The sequence below is a fragment of the Bolinopsis microptera genome, chromosome 7, assembly GCF_026151205.1.
Source record: "Bolinopsis microptera isolate Bmic1 chromosome 7, MBARI_Bmic_1.0, whole genome shotgun sequence".
NCBI lineage: Eukaryota > Metazoa > Ctenophora > Tentaculata > Lobata > Bolinopsidae > Bolinopsis > Bolinopsis microptera.
Window position 1 is genome coordinate 17,984,132 of NC_087078.1, and position 22,470 is coordinate 18,006,601.

General features: G+C 37.8%; 1 protein-coding gene and 1 non-coding gene across 2 annotated transcripts in view; one reads left to right on the plus strand and one right to left on the minus strand.

The window, feature by feature from the left end:
* Positions 1-244: 244 nt before the first annotated feature.
* Positions 245-22,470, plus strand: part of LOC134818072 (integrin-linked protein kinase-like) — a 28,683-nt gene continuing 6,457 nt past the window's right edge. The window contains exons 1-8 of the mRNA XM_063827486.1: positions 245-356; positions 1,851-2,016; positions 2,519-2,614; positions 2,986-3,157; positions 3,928-4,013; positions 7,135-7,244; positions 7,662-7,783; positions 17,598-17,722. Of these exons, the coding sequence (XP_063683556.1) occupies positions 253-356; positions 1,851-2,016; positions 2,519-2,614; positions 2,986-3,157; positions 3,928-4,013; positions 7,135-7,244; positions 7,662-7,783; positions 17,598-17,722 (981 nt within the window). The 5' untranslated portion in view covers positions 245-252. The remainder of the gene's footprint in view (positions 357-1,850; positions 2,017-2,518; positions 2,615-2,985; positions 3,158-3,927; positions 4,014-7,134; positions 7,245-7,661; positions 7,784-17,597; positions 17,723-22,470) is intronic.
* On the minus strand, positions 8,204-8,277 carry Trnat-agu (transfer RNA threonine (anticodon AGU)). The gene has a single exon. It is a non-coding gene; the product is annotated as a tRNA-Thr (tRNA).

Genomic DNA, 22,470 nt, shown 5'->3' on the forward strand with positions numbered 1-22,470 from the left:
TGTACTGATAAAAAAGTCCATAATCTTGATATTTCATCACTAAGTCTCGCTTGAATGACTTAAATGTACATCTTTGTTGGGTATATTTTAATGTCGAAACGCGTAATAAATGTTAGAATTTATTTATTTATTTTATATTTCTAGTTTTCTTGTTTAATTTCTAGATTTTTGTTTGATTTTTAGTTTTTTTGTTTGATTTCTAAGTGAAACATGGTCTAACATAATAATTTTGTCCACTAGAACTTTACTGTCATGTATGGAACAGAAGCACAGGACATATACACAGCATGTAAAGAGGGAGATGAAAGTTATGTGAGACAGTGGCTAGCTCGAGCAGAAAACGATGTAAACCGAGGGTGAGTTTAACACTTGGTCACAACTTCTTGTAATGCAGGTATTGCATTCCCATTTTCTAATTAGTGGGTCAATTTTTTGTAAAAAGATATTCCGAAGTCTGGTTAATGCTGATTTTTATTTATATTAAGCATATAATATAATTGTACCGACTTGTATCAAAGAAAAATGTATTTAAATTCCAGGAATCCTCATGAATAAAAGCTGTTAAAAGATTAGTAGATCAGTCGAATGTGATAATTTCCTGTAATGGCCTGCCTCAAAACTTGTGCTACATTAAAAGTGATTGTATTCTAGTTCGCTGAGTAATGGTGATTTTTGATATTAGTAACTATCGGAATCATTTACCTTTATGGGCTAGTGCAGGATGTATACATTGATAAGATCAATGTCTACAGTCCATGATTCAGTATGTTAAACAAGTTTTCTAGCAAATTGTTTTACCATATTTGAACTTTTCATCCGACTAACTGGAAAAAGGAATATGTGACAGGATGGAATGTACTGACATTATAGTGTCTTTAAAACCATGTACTGTGCACTTACTGCTGTGTAACATAATTGAATTTGTATGGATTTATTAGGTAGCAAGGACAGGCCGTACAACTGTAGTTTTGTGTCGGTCACGTGGACACCACGTGTCAGTTCTAAATATAGGAACTTATCAACAACTGGTCATGTTGTAGCCTAGTGTGCGTGTGTGCGTGTGTGTCAAAATTACATTATAATCCTAACAGACGTTAATTAACAGTTGACCGATTTTGCGAAACATGTTAAAATTCCCTGCATATTTCCGTGTGTGTCTGTATATAGTTGTATGTGTGGAGAAATAATGGTATGTGCTATGTGCTATGTGCTATGTGCTATGTGCTATGTGCTATGTGCTATGTGGTATGTGCTATGTGGTATGTGCTATGTGGTATGTGGTATGTGGTATTATGATTTAAGAGATGATAAAGCCAATTGTGAACCACTCCTTGACACAACTTATAAGATATCACATACTTGATTAGGGATGAAGGTGTTAGACATAGTACACTGTATGGTGTATTGGTGTATAGGACTGTGGTATTTTGTTATGTGCAAAATGTGCATTCCAGACTCCATAGCCAACTCCCTGCGTAAATTTACATATTAGCGTTCAGCTAAGGAACTAAACACTCACGATATATTAATTTATATAATATGTGACATTGATTAACCAATCAGCTGAGAAAAGAGACTAGAATAAAAAGGAAATTAAGACTATCGACTTCGTCTCTGTAACTGTAACCTCAGTCTCTATCAGTAATCAATGACTAGACAGGGTTATTGTAATGAAAAGTTACAATGGATGATGGCGTCTGGACTTGGGACCAGCTTACTGTACATTGTACATTGTACAATGTACATTACATTAATGCACTCTGAATACCATCAGGCTCGGCTAGCTTAAGTTATTTGTTAAAACTTATATTATATAGTAGTGTTGAAAGTATTAAAAATGTTTCACTCAGGGACGGGCACGGTTTTACACCACTACACTGGGCTACCCGTTATGGACGGACCCGGATAGTGGAGATGCTTTGTAGTCGGGCAGCTAGAGTCAACGCTAGCAACATGGGAGGCGATGCACCGCTCCATATCGCTGTTTCTTTTGGGCAACAGGAGATCTTGTACAAGGTTTGTTCAGAGTTCTAACTGTTTTATCGTGTAGTCTTAGAAACTTACACTGTTTACTAAATAATTCAAGGTAATTAATTAATTATCAACCTGTGTACTGAGTAATTGGTAATTAATTAATTATCAACCTGTGTACTGAGTAATTGGTAATTAATTAATTATCAACCTGTGTACTGAGTAATTGGTAATTATTCCATCATGTTACTAGGAAGTGTAAAAGTGCAGATAATAATGAGAGCCGAAACTATTGTAGACAGAATAATTTGTCCAGTGCTGTAAATCTGTGCTCCCGTTTTCCTCATTCCTGGGGTATCTTAAAAATTCCTTCGATCAACAAGTTAAAGAATGGATTCCTAGGAGCTTTCCGGCCAAATGAAGATTTATTATACGCTTATTATAGTTATCTCCTTGGGTTTTTACAGCAACTCCTTTTCAATCGCACAAAAAACAACATGTTTCAAAAATAAGTTCTGAAATAAATAACTAACTTTGTTCTCTTCAGCTGATTGCACAGAAAGGTAATGTTAACGCAACCAATGAACACGGCAACACCCCCCTTCACTACGCTTGTTTCTGGTGCTACGATCAGATTGCTATCGTAAGTACATGATCCCCCCCCTTATCTTCTCCGTGTCAATATCTTTGAGAAAGCATCTGGGACCTGGGTATGGTAATCACAGAAACAAATTAATATTTCGTAAATATTGCTTGTTTTGATGATAATTATATCGAAACGAAACGAAACACTGTATTTACTACCCCGCTACTATGCGACAAAGATATTGTATAAAACATACCAAAATAATTTACACAATACAGTGCCCATGTCTGAGCGGGTCTCCTCAAAAACTTTCTCTCCTCAGAGCAGAAAGTAAAAAATATAAACTGGGGTCTCATAAGAATTTAAGAACCAATGTACTGATTGAAATTAAAGTATAGAACTCTTTTCTAATATATCTTTATACACAGGACCTTGTATCGGCTGGCGGGTTAGTCTCAATGGCTAACAAATATGGAGAAACTCCCCTTCATCGTGCAAAGGATTCTCTCAAACAGAAACTCTCGGAGAAAGCTATAAAGTTGGGACAGAACCTGGATATTATACCCTTCAAAGAGGACGCTAAGAAGAAGAAACGAGCCAGTGAGTAATAGTTTCGTTTTTTAGAGTTGTGAGGATTTGGTCTAATTTAAAATTCTGTGATGATGCCCTACAGAGTACAGACCTTAGAATCTCCATAGCTACTAGAGTAGCGTATTGTGTAGGATAGAAAGAAGCTGCCTAAGCTGCCTAAGCTGGCTCTGGGCGCTTGTCGATCCCTTCACAATGCAAACTTAACGTTTCCTGTGTTTCCATGTAAAATGTAAAGCAGTCTGTACGGTTAGCTAGTTGGAATGTTTACTACATGTGACATGTGACATGTGACATGTGACATGTGACATGTGACATGTGACATGTGACATGTGACATGTGACATGTGACATGTGACATGTGACACGACAAGATGTGCCTCACATGTCAACACTTCAGTTATACCTTCTTACCTTTAACACATACCATAACACCAGAATATCAGAGTGTACACTAATTGTATAGGATATACACTCACTCTGACTTTAACGTGCCGCTGTCGCCGAAATTCCCCGGCCAACCGAGCGGAGAAAAGTGATACAAATCTTTTGAATGAACCCGGCCCAATTAATTGAAGTTCATGAGAAGTATTTGAAGTATTTGATATCTCAGATCTGCTGAAATAATAGGTTTATGTGTGATCTAAATCCCTTTACGGAGGACGTCATGCCTGATGAACCAAATTTGATTGTTGACTAAAGAGGTGATCTTGAAGTAATCTGTATACATTCTACCTTGTTACCCCACTTACTTGTTACCCCACTCACTTGTCCATGTTTCAGATCTGGATTTGTACTGCAGACAACCCGAGATAGACTTCAGAACAATTACCGTGGGTGAACAGATCGACAGTGGCAGTGTTGGTGAGGTAATGAAATATGGGGGGGGGGGGGACAGTGGCAGTGTTGGTGAGGTAATGTGGGGGGGGGGGGGGTGGCAGTGTTGGCGAGGTAATGAAATATGTTGTTTAAATACTTGTATTATCGCTTTAAAACGGCACACCAAATTTGAACTACATTTTAAAATTGTATTACGGGTAAACCGCCCCTAAAATGTCACCTGTTTTTTGGGCCCAGATTGCCGAGTTAGGGCTAAATTTACAGGGTTCTGAAGTGTCTAGGAATAATATTTAAACCTTTTTCTAGCCTGCCAGGAAGATTTGGAAATTTGAAAATAAAATCAGGTAAAATTTTTTTGACGTTGAAATGGAGTCACTTTTAAAACACCACCCCTAAAATGTCAACTCTATATGTGTGATAATTACAAAATGTACAGGAGGCCTGATTTATCTTTTGTCATTAGTACTATTTGTTTTGTCTTATTAAAACATTAAGCTACTTGAAAACATTCACTCACTAAAGGAAGTACCTCAAAACCGTAATCACCCCCTAAAATGTCACGTGCACCACCCCTAAAACGTCAGCTTAAACAGGTTGTGTAGCACTCAGAATGTTGCTCAATTATCAATTTTAACCACTTCTGGGACAAATATAACCTATTTCTGAGAGGTGTCGACCAGAATTTCTCTCTCTGTTGAAAAAAAATGGTGAAATTTAGTCAATTTATTTTTTGTGACATTTTGGGGACTTTTTTTTAATACCCAGAACTTACGGCAAAACAGTAACTCAGTCAACAAAATTAACACCTGTAGTTAGATTATCTAGTTATAAACTAACAATTGGCACAAAAGAAATGTATTCAATGTGATTTTAACCTTGTGCAAATTGCATGTTTTAATTGCATTTTTTGGGATTTTTAACATCATCCTGCATTTTGGCAATTTTAGTGACCTGTAGTTAACTAATCCAACCCAGTAATCGATCTGACCTTCTCTATAGACTAGATTTGACTGCTTTTAGCAAAATTGAATGTCAAAAACTACGGTTTTTGGTACTTACTAGTTTATGGTAAACCTATGATATGCCCCCTAAAATGTCATTTTTTTCTCCCCTAAAATGTCAAATTTGTATTTTGTTCGCATGGTGTGCGATAATAGCTCTTGTTTTGGCACTTGTTAATTATTAACATCAACTATTAACGAAATGTGAGTATGCATTGCATCTTGGGAAAAGCCTGAGTAATTTTATCATGTTAAAATGACATTTTAGGGGGGATAATTAGACATTTTAGGGGATGTTTATTGCGATTAATAAAATAAAACTAATTCCTTGAGCTGCCAAAGCTTTCCAATATTACCATTAGATGCTAAATATGATGTTTAATAGGCTGGTACCTCCATTTTATAGTGCTTGTAGTCTCAAAGCCAGAATCTGATAAAATGACATTTTAGGGGGCGGCCAGGTGACATTTTAGGGGAGGGTAGTAATATTGAGTAATGTATAACTTTCCATATCTCCAGTCATATGTACAAAGTTGCTAAAATATGTAAATATCACTATCCTAGACCAAAACCGAGTTAATATTAATGAATTCCAGAGTTATAAAATTGTGCGTTTTTTTTTCCAAAGTGAAAAATTCGTACAAAGTGAAAAAAATGCCCTTATGGCATCATTTAGATTCAATTTCAGGATGTGGCAGGGTCTGAATGATATTTTTTTATGTTTAGGAGTTACAAATGATTAGGTAAGATACTTTCTAAGAAGATGGGATCCAATCAATCAAGAGTGGCGTTTTAGGGGTGGGTGACATTTTAGGGGCGGTTTACCCGTACATATATATATTATATATATTGTACTATTTACCTGATTTACAATACACACTAGATTTTTTCTAGATAATAGATTTACAATACACACTAGATTTTTTCTAGATACTATCATTTACAGTACACACTATATTGCAGTTTGCACGGTAGATTGCACTGAATTTTAGTGGATTGGTTGTACGGGGGGGGGGGGGGGGGGGGGGGGGGGGGGGGGCTTCTACCAATATGTCCCTTACAAACACCTTTCTAAGCTCCATTTGGTTATATGTATTATAAACCCCAGCACTGCGGACCCCGGCACTGTGGACTATGTTTGAGATTGTGTATGCTTTGAGTAACGTCCTGGGTTCAATCCATGCTGGGACTCCAGTCTTGTATTAAGTCAGCACTATACGTTTAATACTTTCAACACTACCATACAACAAATAAATTTGGTATTATTACGTAATGGGATGGAAGTGCTCTAATCAGGTGCAGCCTTGCTCCTTCATAATATTAAGTTGTTTTAATTCTAAATCAAAAGATCGAATAGTACACTGTCTCAAACTATTTCCCTTGTATTTTGTAACTTGTAGTAAAACACGACACACTTTTACGGGTGGTGTCTGTTCTAGGAATTTGTAGTGTGATTTAACATTAGATCACATTAACAAAGAGAAACGTCACATGTATTCACGGGCTCTACCTGTTGAAGTGTTTGTTGTATCTAGATTGTATATAATACTATATTCTTGGTCTTTCAGCACCCACTTACAAGCTCTTGTTTGAAGAAAGCAAGTAATAACTAATTAACAGTTCACAAGTTAAACATGTTGACTGAAAACTACATGGAATGTTTGTAATTTGTATTGAAATTCATTGCCATCACACTGCGTTTTAACCATCGTTGTAGTCATTGACAATTCAAGTGTAGTACAAAAATGAAGCGATAACTTTTACAATTTACATGGCTTAATGTATAAACTATCAACGTATAGCCTGTTTGACGTAGAAGGAGGCGGCGCAAACGAGACGTGCAAAATCTTCTAAATGGACACATTTATGTTGGAATTATTAATAGTTAAATATAAATAAATTTCCTACTTAATACTTCTATATTTTGGAAATAGAGTCTGCCGACTGTTAAATTTTAGAGTATGGGTTAAACTTGTGTCTTGTATTAATATATTTGTAAAATTGTGTCACTCGAATAACTAATTGAAAATAAGAATCTAATCAATTATATTAATCCTATCACATTAAAACATAACTAACCAATTACTAACCAATTACTAACCAATTACTAACCAATTACTAACCAATTACTAACCAATGCCCCTGTCAGATCTTCAAAGGAAGCTGGGGTAGGTATCAAGTTTGTATCAAGAAGCTACGGAACCAGAACCTCTCAACTCAGCAGCTCAAGCAGTTTAATGAGGAGGTCCCCAAACTAAGGTACTAATTACAACTAATTACAAAGTTAATTACAGCTAATTACAAGTGTGTAACATGTGCACGTGGTTTATTTGTAGGTTGGAAAAGATACATCTAACTTCCATGAGTTGAAATCCTAAAACATGAGATGTTATGCAATGTAATGCTATGTAATGTAATGTAATTCTCTTTGTTTAACCATAATATCCTCTTTTAATTTGGTTCATCAGAACAGAGGGAATATAACGATTGTTATGCGATTATTATATTATTATATTCTTATATAATTATATAATTGAATCTACTAATTATATCAAGATCACTGAACAATATGGGCCATGGGGCTGGGGTAAGGAACATTCTACACTTACATTCCAAATCCCATAACTTAATGTGGCTATTGAAGTATAGACATGTCACGTGACAAGTTGTCCGCAGGTTATTTACTCATCTGAACATTCTGCCAGTCATAGGAATGTGTTCCCACCCTCCCAACATCGCTGTAATTAGCGAGTTCATCTCTCTGGGCTCCCTGCATACCGTCATCCACCCAAAAGAAGGTCAGTTACTTCAGTTAGACACACCACAGTTTGTTTTATTTATTTATTACTTAAAATCTGGTTTGCAAATTCTGTTTATATATAAGTTTCTCTGGTGTTTGTCACTTAGTTTCCTCTGATTTTCAAGGAACTATGCCGGACCTTAAGAAGTAAAACGCATGATTTTAAGATTCAAAGTGAAATATGACGAAAAGGAGTGTAAGGTTTGATTAAAAGCGGCTTTAAAACGACAGTAGAACATGAACCCCAAGCAGCACACCACCATTATTTAGAGTTTTCTTCCATTGGTAGGATTAGGATAGACACCCAATGAATATTCTCGCCTGCAATATTTTACTATGTTAAATAATCGTGAAGGAAAATGAAGTGGACAAATTTAATTTTAACAATTCATAATGTTTCCTTTGAAATTTGAACAAAAGGCTTCACCGAGATTCGAACTCGGGATCTCCTGTTTACTAGACAGGCGCTTTAACCAACTAAGCCATGAAGCCGCTTACCCGATGACGAACTTACAAAATTAATAATGAACTTACAAACTTAGAAGCAAGCAGCTTGTCCTCTAAACTGGAAGCATCTCTGAGTGGCTAGATCACACGCCTAAAATAGAGGAAATGTCAAGAAAAAAAAGGAAAAAAAAACCTTGCGCAATGTAACGATTTATAAAAATTGTAAATTCTTCGCCTCAAATACCGCGTGACGTATTTTATTTTGATAAAGCGTCACATTTAACTTACTTGACTGCATAATACGTCGTTAGAACTGCCTCTTCGTCTCATACTCCTCTTGGCCCTGTTGGCATTTTCGCTGCTGAGAAGATCAAACAATTCGCTGACAGTCATTTCGCCATCCTCTATCACCATACCGTCTTCTTCTGCCTTCGAGAGGGCAATTAAACCTGTGTAAAACATGTGAGGACTCTGCTGTTGATAGTATTGCACTGATTTTGGCCACATTAGGGATCCCTAACAATAATAGTGGAAATATGATTCAGGGTAATACATATATTTCAATATGTTTATGATATCGCCTCGATATTAATGGGTCAATGTATTTGTCCGGAATTTTTGATACAATTTCATTTAACACTCACCTAGAAACACTGCAAATACGATAACTTTCATGGAGATAGACATGGTTGATCGTTCTTAGCTGAGATAATAAATTGAATTGGGGCAAATGAGGTATATTTGACAAATCTACGGAACGCGCGGAAATAAGATGTGTATTAAAAGTGTTTGCCGATAATGCTTACAACAAGCGCGCGCGCGCGGATCAATAAATTGATTAATTAAGCAATTTCTGGGTTTTTTAAATGAAACCACTTTTGTCTCTTGAAATAAACGGGCTAGTCAGTCCCAAGCCTCAATAATAGGCGCCACGTAAATAAAAGCCGATTGGGTCGTACAGATCCAATAAATATAATGTCATGTGCACAGTACAGTTTGGGACAATAAGCGTAAATATAGAACCACCTGGGAACTATTTTGCCAAAATCATCTCTGAGGAATGTGTAGTCCTAGGAACTACCCAAATGAGTTGTAAAATAGATCTGATGGACACAACTAGCTAGAGCTTGTTTCCCCCAAGCTCCCTAAAAACAAACTTTAAAATATTTTCTGCCATCATTAGGAAGGCTTTCAGGAGCTCAATAGTGATGTTTGGAAATAAAATTGAAAACCGTTGGTATTTTTGATAAACGTTCGTTTGGTAGATATTGCAGACTTCCAAATGAATGCAAAAAAGCCGCAACTAGCATATTTATCTACAACTTCTGAAGCAACATGTCCCCTAAAATGCTCATTTTTGAACTCGATTTTTAAGTCGAAAACCTAGAGCATGTTTTTTTTTGCAAAAAGGGCATATATTTAAAATTAAAGCAAGGAAATAACAGTTTATACTAGTTAATACCATCTTCTAGCTATGCGACAGCTCTGATGCCATTATTTTATGTGCCAATCAAGTTTTGCAAGCCGTACTTGGGAACCAATGAAAACGTCGAATTTTGTCTCGACGGCAATTAATTGACTCCATACGCTAAATGACTAAATAGTTTACTGTTTAGCGATTTAGCCAATTCATTCCTCAATTTGAGTACCCGCTTAAACACCTTGAAAATTAGGTAACTTTAATTCTAAAACGACACTATAATACCGAAAATCGAATGAAAATCCTGTAATATTACGAAAACTTATGTGAAAACGTAAAAATTCGATTGGAAGTACATAAAAAGTCGACATATAAGAGGTATTGAAACAGAAATCCCATGCGGGTAGACTTTCAAACACCTGCTTTCCTAAAATTACAGCCACAATGCTGTCGGTTAGATCGTTAGGACCACGCAAAAACAACTAGGCAGAGTTGTAGATATTAACTGGTAATGGAAAACTCTGGTGGTTAGGATAATAACTTTCACCGATTAAGAATAGTTAATTAATTTATCACTGTGCCGTTGTGTGGGTGTTCACGTCCTAAACAGACAGAGTGAACTTTAATACTATAGCTTCATCAGAGATAGGTCCATTTGACGCAGCGTTAAACTGATGCCAACTTTCAGATTGCGACTTCTGTATCTAATAAAACAGCAATTTTCAATAGACATTGAGCGATGAAATTAAAAAATGATCTATGGAGTAATAGACTTTTCCTTTGCTTGGACCACCTGCACCTGTTTTAATCATGGATTGAGAAAATATCCTCAGAATAATACCTCTATCGTATCAACGCGAGTTTCAACTGAGGTTACAAGGAAGGATTACGTGTTTTATAAAGGCGCCGGAAGCGATGGTCTGACTGCAAAACTACCCGGTCACCAGCATTGACGTGAGGGTCCGATTAAAGCGACCATCAAGTGCCAGAGGACTGGCGACGGAACTATTCAGGGAAGTAGTTTATTTCACCGGCGACCAATCAAATGTTACCGTGACCATTAGATTAAATTTTGGTTGCTTAACCCGGTAAACAGTGCATGTATTTACAGAAGGGGTTTTAGAATACAGTGCTCTTGTTGGTGGTTACGGTTGGGCTGGAGTTAATGTGATCCCGGTGTTGGCCAGGTGGGGGTCAACTGATGTTGTAATGAGGGTAATTAATATTGCATTCTAATCGGGGATGAAGGTTAGGAGGCTAACGGGATAGTTCCTTATGAACACTCAAGGCAAATGTATGGATTTGTTATGAATTATTATCGTTTGCTTGGTTTCATAATAAAAATGAGCTTGTCTTGTTTTTTCCCCAAAAATAGAAAACGTGATGTTTACGAGATAGCAAAATGATTTTTTAATTACCCGTACTATGCACGTGTAAAAATTAGGGACTCAGTGATATTGCTGCAGACTGGGAGGTAAATCCTTAGTGGTATTGCTGCAGACTGGGAGGTAAATACTCAGTGATATTGCAACAGACTGGGAGGTAAATCCTTAGTGGTATTGCTGCAGACTGGGAGGTAAATACTCGGTGTTCTCACTTGTCGGGGTGTGTCATAATATTAAAAAGAAATGCAGATGGTACTCTAACTGTAGGTCGTAGGACTATAACAGTTAATGGGGATTTGTGCAGGTGTTTTATGACTCCAGTATAATTGGTGGTTGCAGTATAATTGCAAAGAGCGCTAACAGCAGGGAGGTGGGATGGTGTTATCACAGGACCTATCTAGTCAGCGCAGTGCTATTTCAAGTTAGTTTCTAGACCACATAGAACTATTATAGCGACAGAATCAGAGGTTTGGGCTCCAGTGATTTTAAAATGGTCAGAAAATGGACAAAATTTTCACGCATCACCACAGCAAGTGATGGAGTGCGTGAGATTGGGAGTACAGTTTGCAGAGAAGTTGGCAGGAGTGATATGAGGTACTGGTGAGAGAGGGAGCAGCTATATAGTGAGCACCTTGCGTTCGGTTACCAAACCGATAACTAAACCGATAACTACGTGCTAACTCACTTCTAACAATCCCTACAAGTTGAGAGATGACGTCATGGCACAACACCCAATCAAATGAGAGATCTCGGGTATCATTAACCAATTAGAAGCCAGCAGCTGAATAAACCACCAGTGGGACGGTAGATGCAGTTAGCAGCTAGTTAAGAAGCTACAGAATCTCCTGACTCATGACTGCACTCATCTAACCATGCTTACGCGTGCTCTGTGAAATCGTGACGCGCTTCTTTCACAAGTTAGGGGGCTCTGATCACACTTCACAGCAAACGACCGGATATGAGTTGAGAAATACCTGCTCTCAGTAGGTGAAATAGTTGGGGTGGTATTAACACCGCGGGGGCGCTATATCACGCAAAAAAAGCGGTTTAGTGATTACCGCAACGCTGTCAGCATAACAGGAAATTAATTAGTCGGCTGGTATTGGCGACGACTAAGATATAGTTTAAATACGTTGTCAACTAAAATATCGCTTCTAATGGATTAATCTTGCTCTACGTAATTCTTGTCAAGTAAAACCCAGGTTTTACCAGGAGTTTAATTAAGATTCTGAGAAAGCGATATTAAAAGTGCTCGACCAAGATTAGACAGCATACTACTTATCCGATGATAACTCTAGCGAGTGGGAATTGGGATGGCTGGAGCAATTTCTTACCCTGGTGAATCTCGGGGCGACTCAGCTCAGCTTGCGCAACTCACAAATTGAAATATGATGGTATAGGAACTCCCAGAATAGAAAAAGGAATTCACAGGAATAACAACAATTTATACGTTCTATTAAATTAGAGTAAGGGTGGGGCTCCAGCAGGTAATTTATAATGTCTAGGCCCGGGACCCTCTGCATAACCTAATACTAATTATAGTAGTAGTGTGGTTATTGTTTACTGGTTTTCTTGTTAATCGAACCACAATGCAAATGGTTGAAGTGTGTATTTTAAAAGTGAATCTGAGTTTAAACACGTGCCTCATTAAGTTACCTCTACATTCTACAATCTACCCATATCAGAATACAGTAAAACCCTGATTAACCGCAGATGTTTCCTCAAACTCCGCGGTAAATCGGGGTTTTACTGTACATGGTCAGAGATAAATGTTTTCTAACTAGCCGTAATACATTATTCTTTTAAATTTTCAAAGTTTATTTTACTGCCTGACCACTCAGCTTCCGGTCAATTATCATTCATGGACGATTTACGAACAAAGCAATTAAAGCTGGTTGATTTGAAACGAATGATCCAATAAATTAAATAAATAATAAATAAATAGCTACAATAACGCAAAAACCTTTTATCTAACAATAACACCGTCCTAACGCTTAGTTTACTTTGGTCGACAAGTTCAAACTTCATAACCTAATTGGATGTTTCTGCTGCTGGTCAAGCTTCAACTGCTACAACTAGGCAAAATTTAATTTGGAAATCAGGCGTTTAATTTCCAAGTTATGCCTTCACGTCGTTATAGAGTTGTATTAGAGTTGTTATAATCCCATTAATTTGATTAATTGTATTTTGGGACACGATGTGTGCACTTTTTCATACTGCTATATAGTATATAGCCGCCAAATCAGCAGACCAACAAGTTGATGACGGCAACAAACTGAATATTGAACTAGTTTATTACATGAATATGAGCAAAATAATATAATTCAGGGAAAGGGAGGAGCCGGGAGGAGGGGGATGACCATATTTAAGTATTGGATAAAAATATATATATAGGTATATTAAAGTATATTAAAATATATTCCTGGATTCAATTCGGCAAAATACCTACATTTTAATATACTTTAATATGGTCAGCTCGCCAACCCCATTCTAACCATTCGCCTATTCATAATCAATAATATTGCTCAATTGTAATTACAAATGTCGCACCTACACGGTTGAGATTGAATATAATGAGATTGAGTTAGATTGCAAATGAAATCACTGCAAGGCAACACTGAATATCATTTCCTAAAGTGCTTTGGGTCCAGGTTTTTGACACCGAAGGTGATAGAGTAGTAGTTTGCATCCTAACCCTAATTTTTTGCACCGACAAACCTCACGCCGTTGAGTCTCACGCCGTTGAGTCCCGGGCCCAGATGGTCCCGTAAATTTGAGTCTCGGGCCCAGATGGTCCCGTAAATTTTATTATCCTATTCTTGCCCTAACTATATATAGGGTATGTTAAAAGGCTGATCAGTCAAGAAATAAGCACCTCAACGTTTATATTGACAAATTTGCATTCTTGATTTTCCGGATAACGATCAGGTTAGAATTTGTCCGAAGCTTCTCAACGGAGTGGACAGTGAAATGACCTACGGTAAATCGTTAATTCAAATAATGATACGGTTTTTTGAGTTTTAAAACTAAAATATACAGGGTACGTTAAAAGGCATATCAGTCAAGAAATAAGCACCTCAACGTTTAAATTGACAAATTTGCATTTCTTCCGGATAACGAGCAAGTTTGAATTTTCTTGGAAGCTTCCATTTCCAAACGGAATTTGGACAAATTGGAGGGCCGCGAAAAGCAACCGTTGAAATCTCGAAGTTTGAATACACTAAATGTTCGAAATTTGAAGGCCAGCTTTCTGCGGCTCTGTTATATTTATTATTTTGGGACGGGTTGTAATGAAATGACAGATGAAGAGAATGGTGAAACTTTTTCGGACCATTATCGCCAGTTACTGACATTTTCTGGCCATTTTCGTCATTGGTGAAGATTGTAGACAGATGGTGTAAAGGATGGGAAAAGGAGGAACATTAATGTTTCGCCAGACATCCCCAAACCTACAATGTCTGAAATGGTGATTGTCAAAGTGGGGATTATCCCCCATGTGTCCAGACCAAAGTCACGAATAATAGCAAAGTTGTGCATATGTTCTCATATGAGAAGGTTTCCTATTGGATTGCTCAACTGAACAACCTTGAACCAAGTGAAAAGAACTGATTATTCGAACGAAACCTCTCTTTATATATCTCTAGAGCTCTGAGGTATAGTTAAAGTGGCGCTCTCGTTGGATTGAGTTAAATGGTTCATGAACGTCCAGTTTACTAGTAATACGACATTTACTATAAAAGAAACGCGAGAACATTTCCTCATTAATTAAATCCTTTAAAGAAAGTGGGGTGGGTTTCTCAGAAATTTTCTCTTGACTGTAATGAACTCATGAATTGTCTTCTTAAATTTTCAATTTGTCTTGTCACCACTTTTTACTCAGTCTCATGATGAAGTGATGAGACATCCTGGAATTCAATCTGGGTCATGACAAATGATTTCTCTAATTTCACTTTTCATCAGCAGGGTAGCTATGGTTCTAGGAGCTGAATATTTCAGAATTAAGAAAGTAGTTCCTCCCTTAGCGCTCAACCGTCACCCACAAGGTGGAAGTATTTATGATAATACGACGGGGATATTGGATAAATTCGGGTTATGCTGTCGTCTGAAAGCTGAGTTCCGCATAAAACTATAAGACTTCTGCTGTAAATAATAAAATGATCGTAGAACTATAAGCTCGAACTTTACAAGGTAGTTCGATATCTGTAATAACCGTCTTCCAAATTTAACGCAGGCTGGGGAGCCAGGATCTGGAGACTGCCGGCTGACATTTGACCCTTTACTAACTGGTCCCCTCCAAAAATCAGGCTTCACTTCCAGAAATTTCCATTTTAATTAAAATCTTACCGGCTGTAATAAATACTGTCAGCGTTAGTAAGCCCTCCCATTTCGCACTGTCTGCTCGGGTCAAGTAACCAACTGTTGGTGAAATGGTGAACTTTTCTAGTTATACGATCATAATCTCCGTTCTCACTTTAAACTTTTAAAGTCCGCCGAATGTCCCGAATTTTACCAGCCAAAACGTGTCTTCTACCACTTAATTGTATAATTTGTAGCTGAAAATCACGAAGGGTTGTGCCTAGATCCGTGCAAACGTTTAAAAGCAATTATATACGGTCTGAGCACTCGAGGCAAGAAAACCACTTGACATATCCACAGTACTGATCTAGCGTAAAATCACCTACCTATTTAGTATTCACGGAAGACGTTAACAACGTTGGGTGATATTCTGGAAAATTTATATTTTTACAAGATTTTGACCTTTCGCGTGCTGAGTGGATATAAAAAAGAGAAAAGATAAACGGGACATTTAACTCCCACTATTAGGACATAAACAAAGACTTGGAAATTCATAATAATAGCTTGATAATTCTAAACATGAATATTTTATATGAGCATCCATAAAGACATCTCGACATACAAAATCCTGGTTTTGTAGGCAGTGGATCAATCAGCACGTGCAAATTATTATGGGATCGTGGTGGCACGTGCAGTTCTTATCTTAACTTCTTTGGCACATGCTGCTCTCTACATATAAAATTGTGCCTAGCTTCCAGGTTCAATAATTGTTGAAAAGCTTCACCTTCAGCTTCAACCACCCACTTCTAGAATCTAGACGAACGCTCTGTTGGTTCGAACGTGCAGAATAGCCTCCAGCCGTTATCTTACTGGCACGTGTCTAAACGGAAGAATCTGGTTTGACTAATGAGTTCAAGGTGGTAATTGTTTCTGAAACAGGTAAACTAGACCTGTTTCTGAAGTATGCTCGCCTTAAATGAGCTTCACTTGGTTACCTTCCATATTGGATTTGGATAGCGGTATCATAGAAGTAGGACTGAAACATTGATGATCAGGAAATTCTTTGATGGAGAAATCTTTAAGATTCAATGAAGTTAGAATCCATAAATTCGTCCAGCAAAAATATAAGAGCTCCTATTTCGATCTCAAGCTTAAACTTTAAGCTTAAGACTTAATGCGAGTAGGCTTTAGAAACCTAGCTCCCGCAATTATTTTCCAATTTCTGTTGGGTGCATACTAACTATGTGGTAAGGGGTCGTTCACATATTATCACTTTTTGGACAATTTTTAACCCCCCCTCCCCCTCCGTAATCATTTTTACACATAGCTATTGTGTCAAAATTACACTAGCGTAATCATTTGGAAACTAGCGTAATAATTAGGAAACCCCCTCCCCCCTCAGCTGATTACGTAATATGTGAACGACCCCTAACTACGTGTTATTTGAACTACCACTCTACTGACAGAAACATCACCGGTTTAATGATCTCTACTTCCCCTTGCGTCATCCGACATTTCCTCTGTCACATTCGTCACTGAAATGAAATCATATCCATCTGGTCACTGTGTTATTTCCATATTTAGTTATGTAGTCATCACAATAAACGGTTTAGTATAATTTTAAATCCAAAACGCGAGAACGTAATCCTCAATCTGAGATGTACCAAGCCTAAATTCTAAATTCTGAGCCAAAGCTGAATGATTTACATAATTCAAATTTTTTGTGATTTTTAACCCATAAAAACTACAAAAATCTTCTTCTTCAAAGCCAAAAAACATAACCGTCAAATTTGGTTGTCCAGGGTTATTGGTCAAATTTATGAATTGGACACCTAGAAAGTGTGCAGACGTAAATTTAGTAAAACCACAGATTTTGAGTTTTGAGTTTATTTAGCCCCCAATTTCAGCATCATTATTTTTTTGGCTCAATATTGTTGTTACAGACACCTTTATTTAACATTACAAGAACCTCCGTGTACAAGAAAAGCTCGATCTAGCCCGCTGAACTTCCAAAAACCATTTGTCTAGCGTACAAATTGTATATATTATATATATTATATTGTACTACAATATAAGTCAAACAATTTGAAAATAGGACGTAAAACGTGGACATGGTGAGCAACTTAATAATCAGTTTTCTTCGTAGAACTCTGGCAAAATAATAGTTTAACGAGTCTTTGCCCTTTGCGCCATTAACATATTTTCAGGATATGATATACATTATACATACTGAAAGCTGGTGATTTAACGGGCTTTACTTTCAGGTGACGCTATTTTAGAAAATGACGTGGTTATAAGGATCGCGCAGGATATTTCACGTGGGATGGCCTTCTTGCACGCGCACGAACCTGCCGTACACGGATACTATCTCTCAAGCAACAACGTCATGGTAAGAACTCGAATTATTTCACTAAAAAGGAGTCTATATTTGATATTTCAGCAATTTTGTAAATAATTGGTATTCGATGATGGTGGAACTGTCGCTTAATTTGTTAATTGATATTTACCAATCACTGACGGACCGATTTAAAGACTAAGGGTACATGTACCCATATAATTATATGGGCAATGCCATTGCCAATGGGCATAGTATTTTTGCTCATAAATTAGTTTTTGTCCAAGATCCTCGATATCCGTGTATGTTGACCTGCAGCTTCCATTGAAGCACATGCAACCCTTACCCATATTTGATGTCTGAGATGCGGGATTGTTTAACGTGGCCAAAGATGTCCCTGGGCTAAACTTATGGAGTTCGGGGTCCTCACTCTACTCATACGTTCAGTCAGCAGTCCTAATTTATCGGTCTATCCAAATCTCACAGAAATCCTATTTTCTGTGAACAATTTTCAATCGGGTTACAGAACAAATTTCAGTTGTAAAGTAGCAGGGAGAGGTTGTAAAGTGACTGAAATTCATAAGCTCCTCACTTGTCAGACGGTTTCAGAAATTTACTTATTGCATTTCTGGGATTATGACATGAACAAGATTTCGTTACAAATTATTTTAAAAACTCTGTAGAACATCGTGAGTTAATTAAGTCATTCATTTAAGATAAATAGATCATAAATTAAGTCATCACAACATTACAGCCCTAAGTGGTGTACTAGAAGTTCTCTTATGAGTGACTGTGGGTTTTAAGCTGAGATTCCTAGGGAAAGGTCGATGGATACAAGACTAACTCTGCAACATGAATATTGACAAGATCCGCACCCGTGTCATTTGGGACAGACGCTAAATTTTCACGCAATATGCAACCTGTCGATATTTATTGATATAACCAATAACCATGACATCAGCTTATCCTGCTTCGGACGCAGAGTCACATCTGTGGCATCCATAGAAGTTTAATCAAGCTGCTCAAATTTGTACTGGTCAAGTTAGATGGGCCCTATCGGAAACATACTAGTAAATACGCACATAAGAGCAACTGGTTTGCGCTTGATTGGCCATGTTACCAGAATGCCAGACACCAAATATCTCCTTAACTGCAGTACTCCACATGTTGGAAACGAGTACTGGGTCACTCCAGGGGGGGGGGGGGGGGCCGGGAAGCACTGGAATTGGATGGAGTTGGATTAAACGGGAGCTCTTGGTCCTGGCTGCTCGAATGATGTCCGAATAGAAATATGAACGGTCATTTGGTATTTCGGCTTTCAATGTTCCACCTTAGAAGAAATCTGATAATTTTGGGCCAAACAGTTTCTGGATGATAGGCAGCTCAAGAATAGCACATATTACTATTCTGACTTCTATATAATGTAATTTCTGTTCCTACTAAGCGCTAATGTTAAATGTAATACTTTTGCTGTTGTTGTAACATGATTCATAATTTGGGAGGGTTTCAATAATGACCTCTGCTGCTCAAAGTCACCATTCACTTTCAGTACCATATTTACATTTTACAATGTGTAATTTTTTGAGGAGGACACCTGCGCTCGCTGTGATTTCACTTCGTTTTTAGCATGCCATTTACAAGTAATACCAGATGAATGGTACAAATAGAATAAAACAATACTTTATTTTAAATAATGGTTAACACGGCATAATCTGAACGCTAAACAGAGCTAGTGAAATCTCATAATAGATCTTTTCATAATTTTAATTAAATCTACAATAAAAATGTCATGTTTTGTCTCATTCCAGAACATTCCTGCAAGTACAATGAGCCAACTACAGTCAATTGGTGCATGCTGTCATATTCTCATTGTTGTAAATGATTTTTGAACATTGTGTTCCTCGTTCTCCTGTTCTTCTAGAATCCAGCTGGACAACTGCAGAAAAGTAGGGCTTTCCAACGCACTAAATCATGCTGGGTAGTCCAGCTTCTTCTTGGCTTTGAGACGTTTAAGTAATGTTATCGTGTTTGAATCCGTTTCTTTCCTCATCTGTAACAGCAGCAACCATAATGAAGAATACATTCAATTGGTACATGCTGTCACGTCCTCACTTAAATTAAGTGTCTTCTGCAGGTAATCGAGTGCGGGAACCTCTGATTTCCTGTTCTTATGGGCGGGTAACTGCAATGGAGCCTGGAGAGCGCCCTCCTTGCTTGCTCTGGTTTTGGTTTTTTCTTTTGTTCTAGAACTGCCTGCTTTGCAAGAGCAATGACCAGAAATTGCTGCATTCAATTGGTACATGCCATCATATTAAGCAAAGAAACATTATGGACATGGCGAGCATTGGGCTGATCCTTCTTGGCTGACAATGTACCTGGGGCAGTTTTCACATGTATTTACATGAAATCTGAGCCTGCTGTATGTGTACATTTTTTGTGAACCTTTTTGGCTTGCAGAGGTTTTTAGTGAGGTCCTCCTGTTTTATCTCATTCCAGAACTTTCCTTCCTGACATGCACAATGATCAGATCAGTTATATTTAATTGGTACCTGCTATCATGGTTTGGCAAAGGATCCTGAAGGACATGTCATACATTGGGTATCACTTGACTGATATTGGAGAAGTGTGTTGAGACATGAACACGACTAAGAATAGAGTGGATAGGTGATGCAGGTGTTAGTTTCTGATCTAGAGGGTAGAGTATTATCTATCCTTCTATGCAATGGGTCCTACTGGATTCATTCAGCACTGCATGACAGGGATCCTTCTTGCATTGTTTTAGTTAACTTTCTTTATTGTCTACCCAGGATTTCCCATTGCATGTTACCTGCATTCAATTGGTAAAGTACAGATTAGGAAGGTCTCAGATGACAAAAATTTCTTAGACAAAGCAGTTTACAGTTTGAGCACTCTACAAATGGTCTGCTGGATCATGTTTCTGCACTTAAAAGCACCTTCTTTGCTTGAAAATTGAGTGCACAATTATTAAATCCAATTGATGCAGGTGGGTCTCTGCTACACTGGAGACCTACTTCTCTGCTCACAGAGTTCTTAGTTAAGTTCTCCTGTTTTGTTCCAAAATTTCCCTGCTTTCACACACTGCAGTGATCGAATCAGTTCATCAATTGGTACATGCTGTCATATCTCCAGTATTTCAAGTGCCTTGTGCACCTTTAATACACCTTCAATGCACCTTTCACTGCACTGTTCACGGTTGTCTCCTTCTTGGGTTGCTTATCTTGTTTTAGTTCGTTCCAGAACATACCTGCTTTACTAGAACAGAATCTGCTGCATTCAATTGGTACATGCTATCATATATCTGGCAAAAGATCCTGAGGGACATTTTAGGCATTGGGTTGATCCTTCTTGGCTAAAAATGTCCCTGGGGCTTCATACTTTAGTGAACTTCTCCTGTTTTCAATTGGCACATGCTGTCACATTTCAGCAAATCATGATCCTGATGGACACATGATACATCAAATGTCATATTTTTGTCTGACTATGTCCTCAGAGCATTTTCGACAGGTATGCACGCTCTAGATTTAGAAGAGGAAGACTTGAGCATCTTTTAACCCTTGGAACGCCTAAGGAGTCGGGGTATTACAACGGTGAAATTTTGCGGCAGTGCAAAAATTATACGGCTCGAATTTACTGAAAGCGGCACTGATACCGGTCATAATTAATCCGATTAATTGGTATAGCTTCATATCTAGCAATGTCCTTAACATGGCTATACATTACGCACTTCTTGGCATGACAATCCTTTTTGCATTCGAACAGGTTTTTATGTTTATCTTCTCATTAGGTTTTGCTTATTCAGAGTAATTTCTCTTTGCTGTTTGATTTTCCTATCCCACTGATCATTCAATTGGTAACACCTATAGCAAGATCTGTAGGACATCAGATGAACTATGACAAACACAGGCTGTTTCATTCTGACTGACAAGGTCACAGTCTTCACAGTTTGAGCACTCTAAAAATGGTCTGCTGGATGTTTCTACACTTAAAGGACCTTCTTTGCTTGAACATTGAATGCACAATTATTAAATACAATTGATCCAAGTGGGTCTCTGCTACACTGGAGACCTACTTCTCTGCTCACAGAGTTCTTAGTTAAGTTCTCCTGTTTTGTTCCAAAATTTCCCTGCTTCATACACACACAGTGATCCGAATCAGTTCATTCAATTGGTACATGCTGTCATATCTCCAGTATTTCAAGTGCCTTGTGCACCTTTAATACACCTTCAATGCACCTTTCACAGCACTGGTCATGGTTGTCTCCTTCTTGGGTTGCTTATCTTGTTTCAGTTCGTTCCAGAACATACCTGCTTTACTAGAACAGAATCTGCTGCATTCAATTGGTACACTGCTATCATATAGCTGGCAAAGATCCTGAGGGACATTTTAGGCATTGGGTTGATCCTTCTTGGCTGAAAATGTCCCTGGGGCATTCAGACTTTAGTGAACTTCTCCTGTTTTCAATTGGCACATGCTGTCATATTTCAGCAAATCATGATCCTGATGGACACATGGTACAATAAGTGTCATATTTTTGTCTGACTATGTCCTCGGAGCATTTTCGACAGGTATGCACGCTCTAGATTTAGAAGAGGAAGACTTGAGCATCTTTTTAACCCTTATATTTGAGCAGCGCCCAGAGGATCCCGGTGGACATTACATACGGTGAGTAGCACCTTTTAAGCTGGCAGTGCCATAAAGCAGTTTCAGTACGGTTCTCGCTCTTGAGCTGAAAGGCAGGAGCAGCGTGATAAGCCAGAATCTACTGCATTCAATTGGTATAC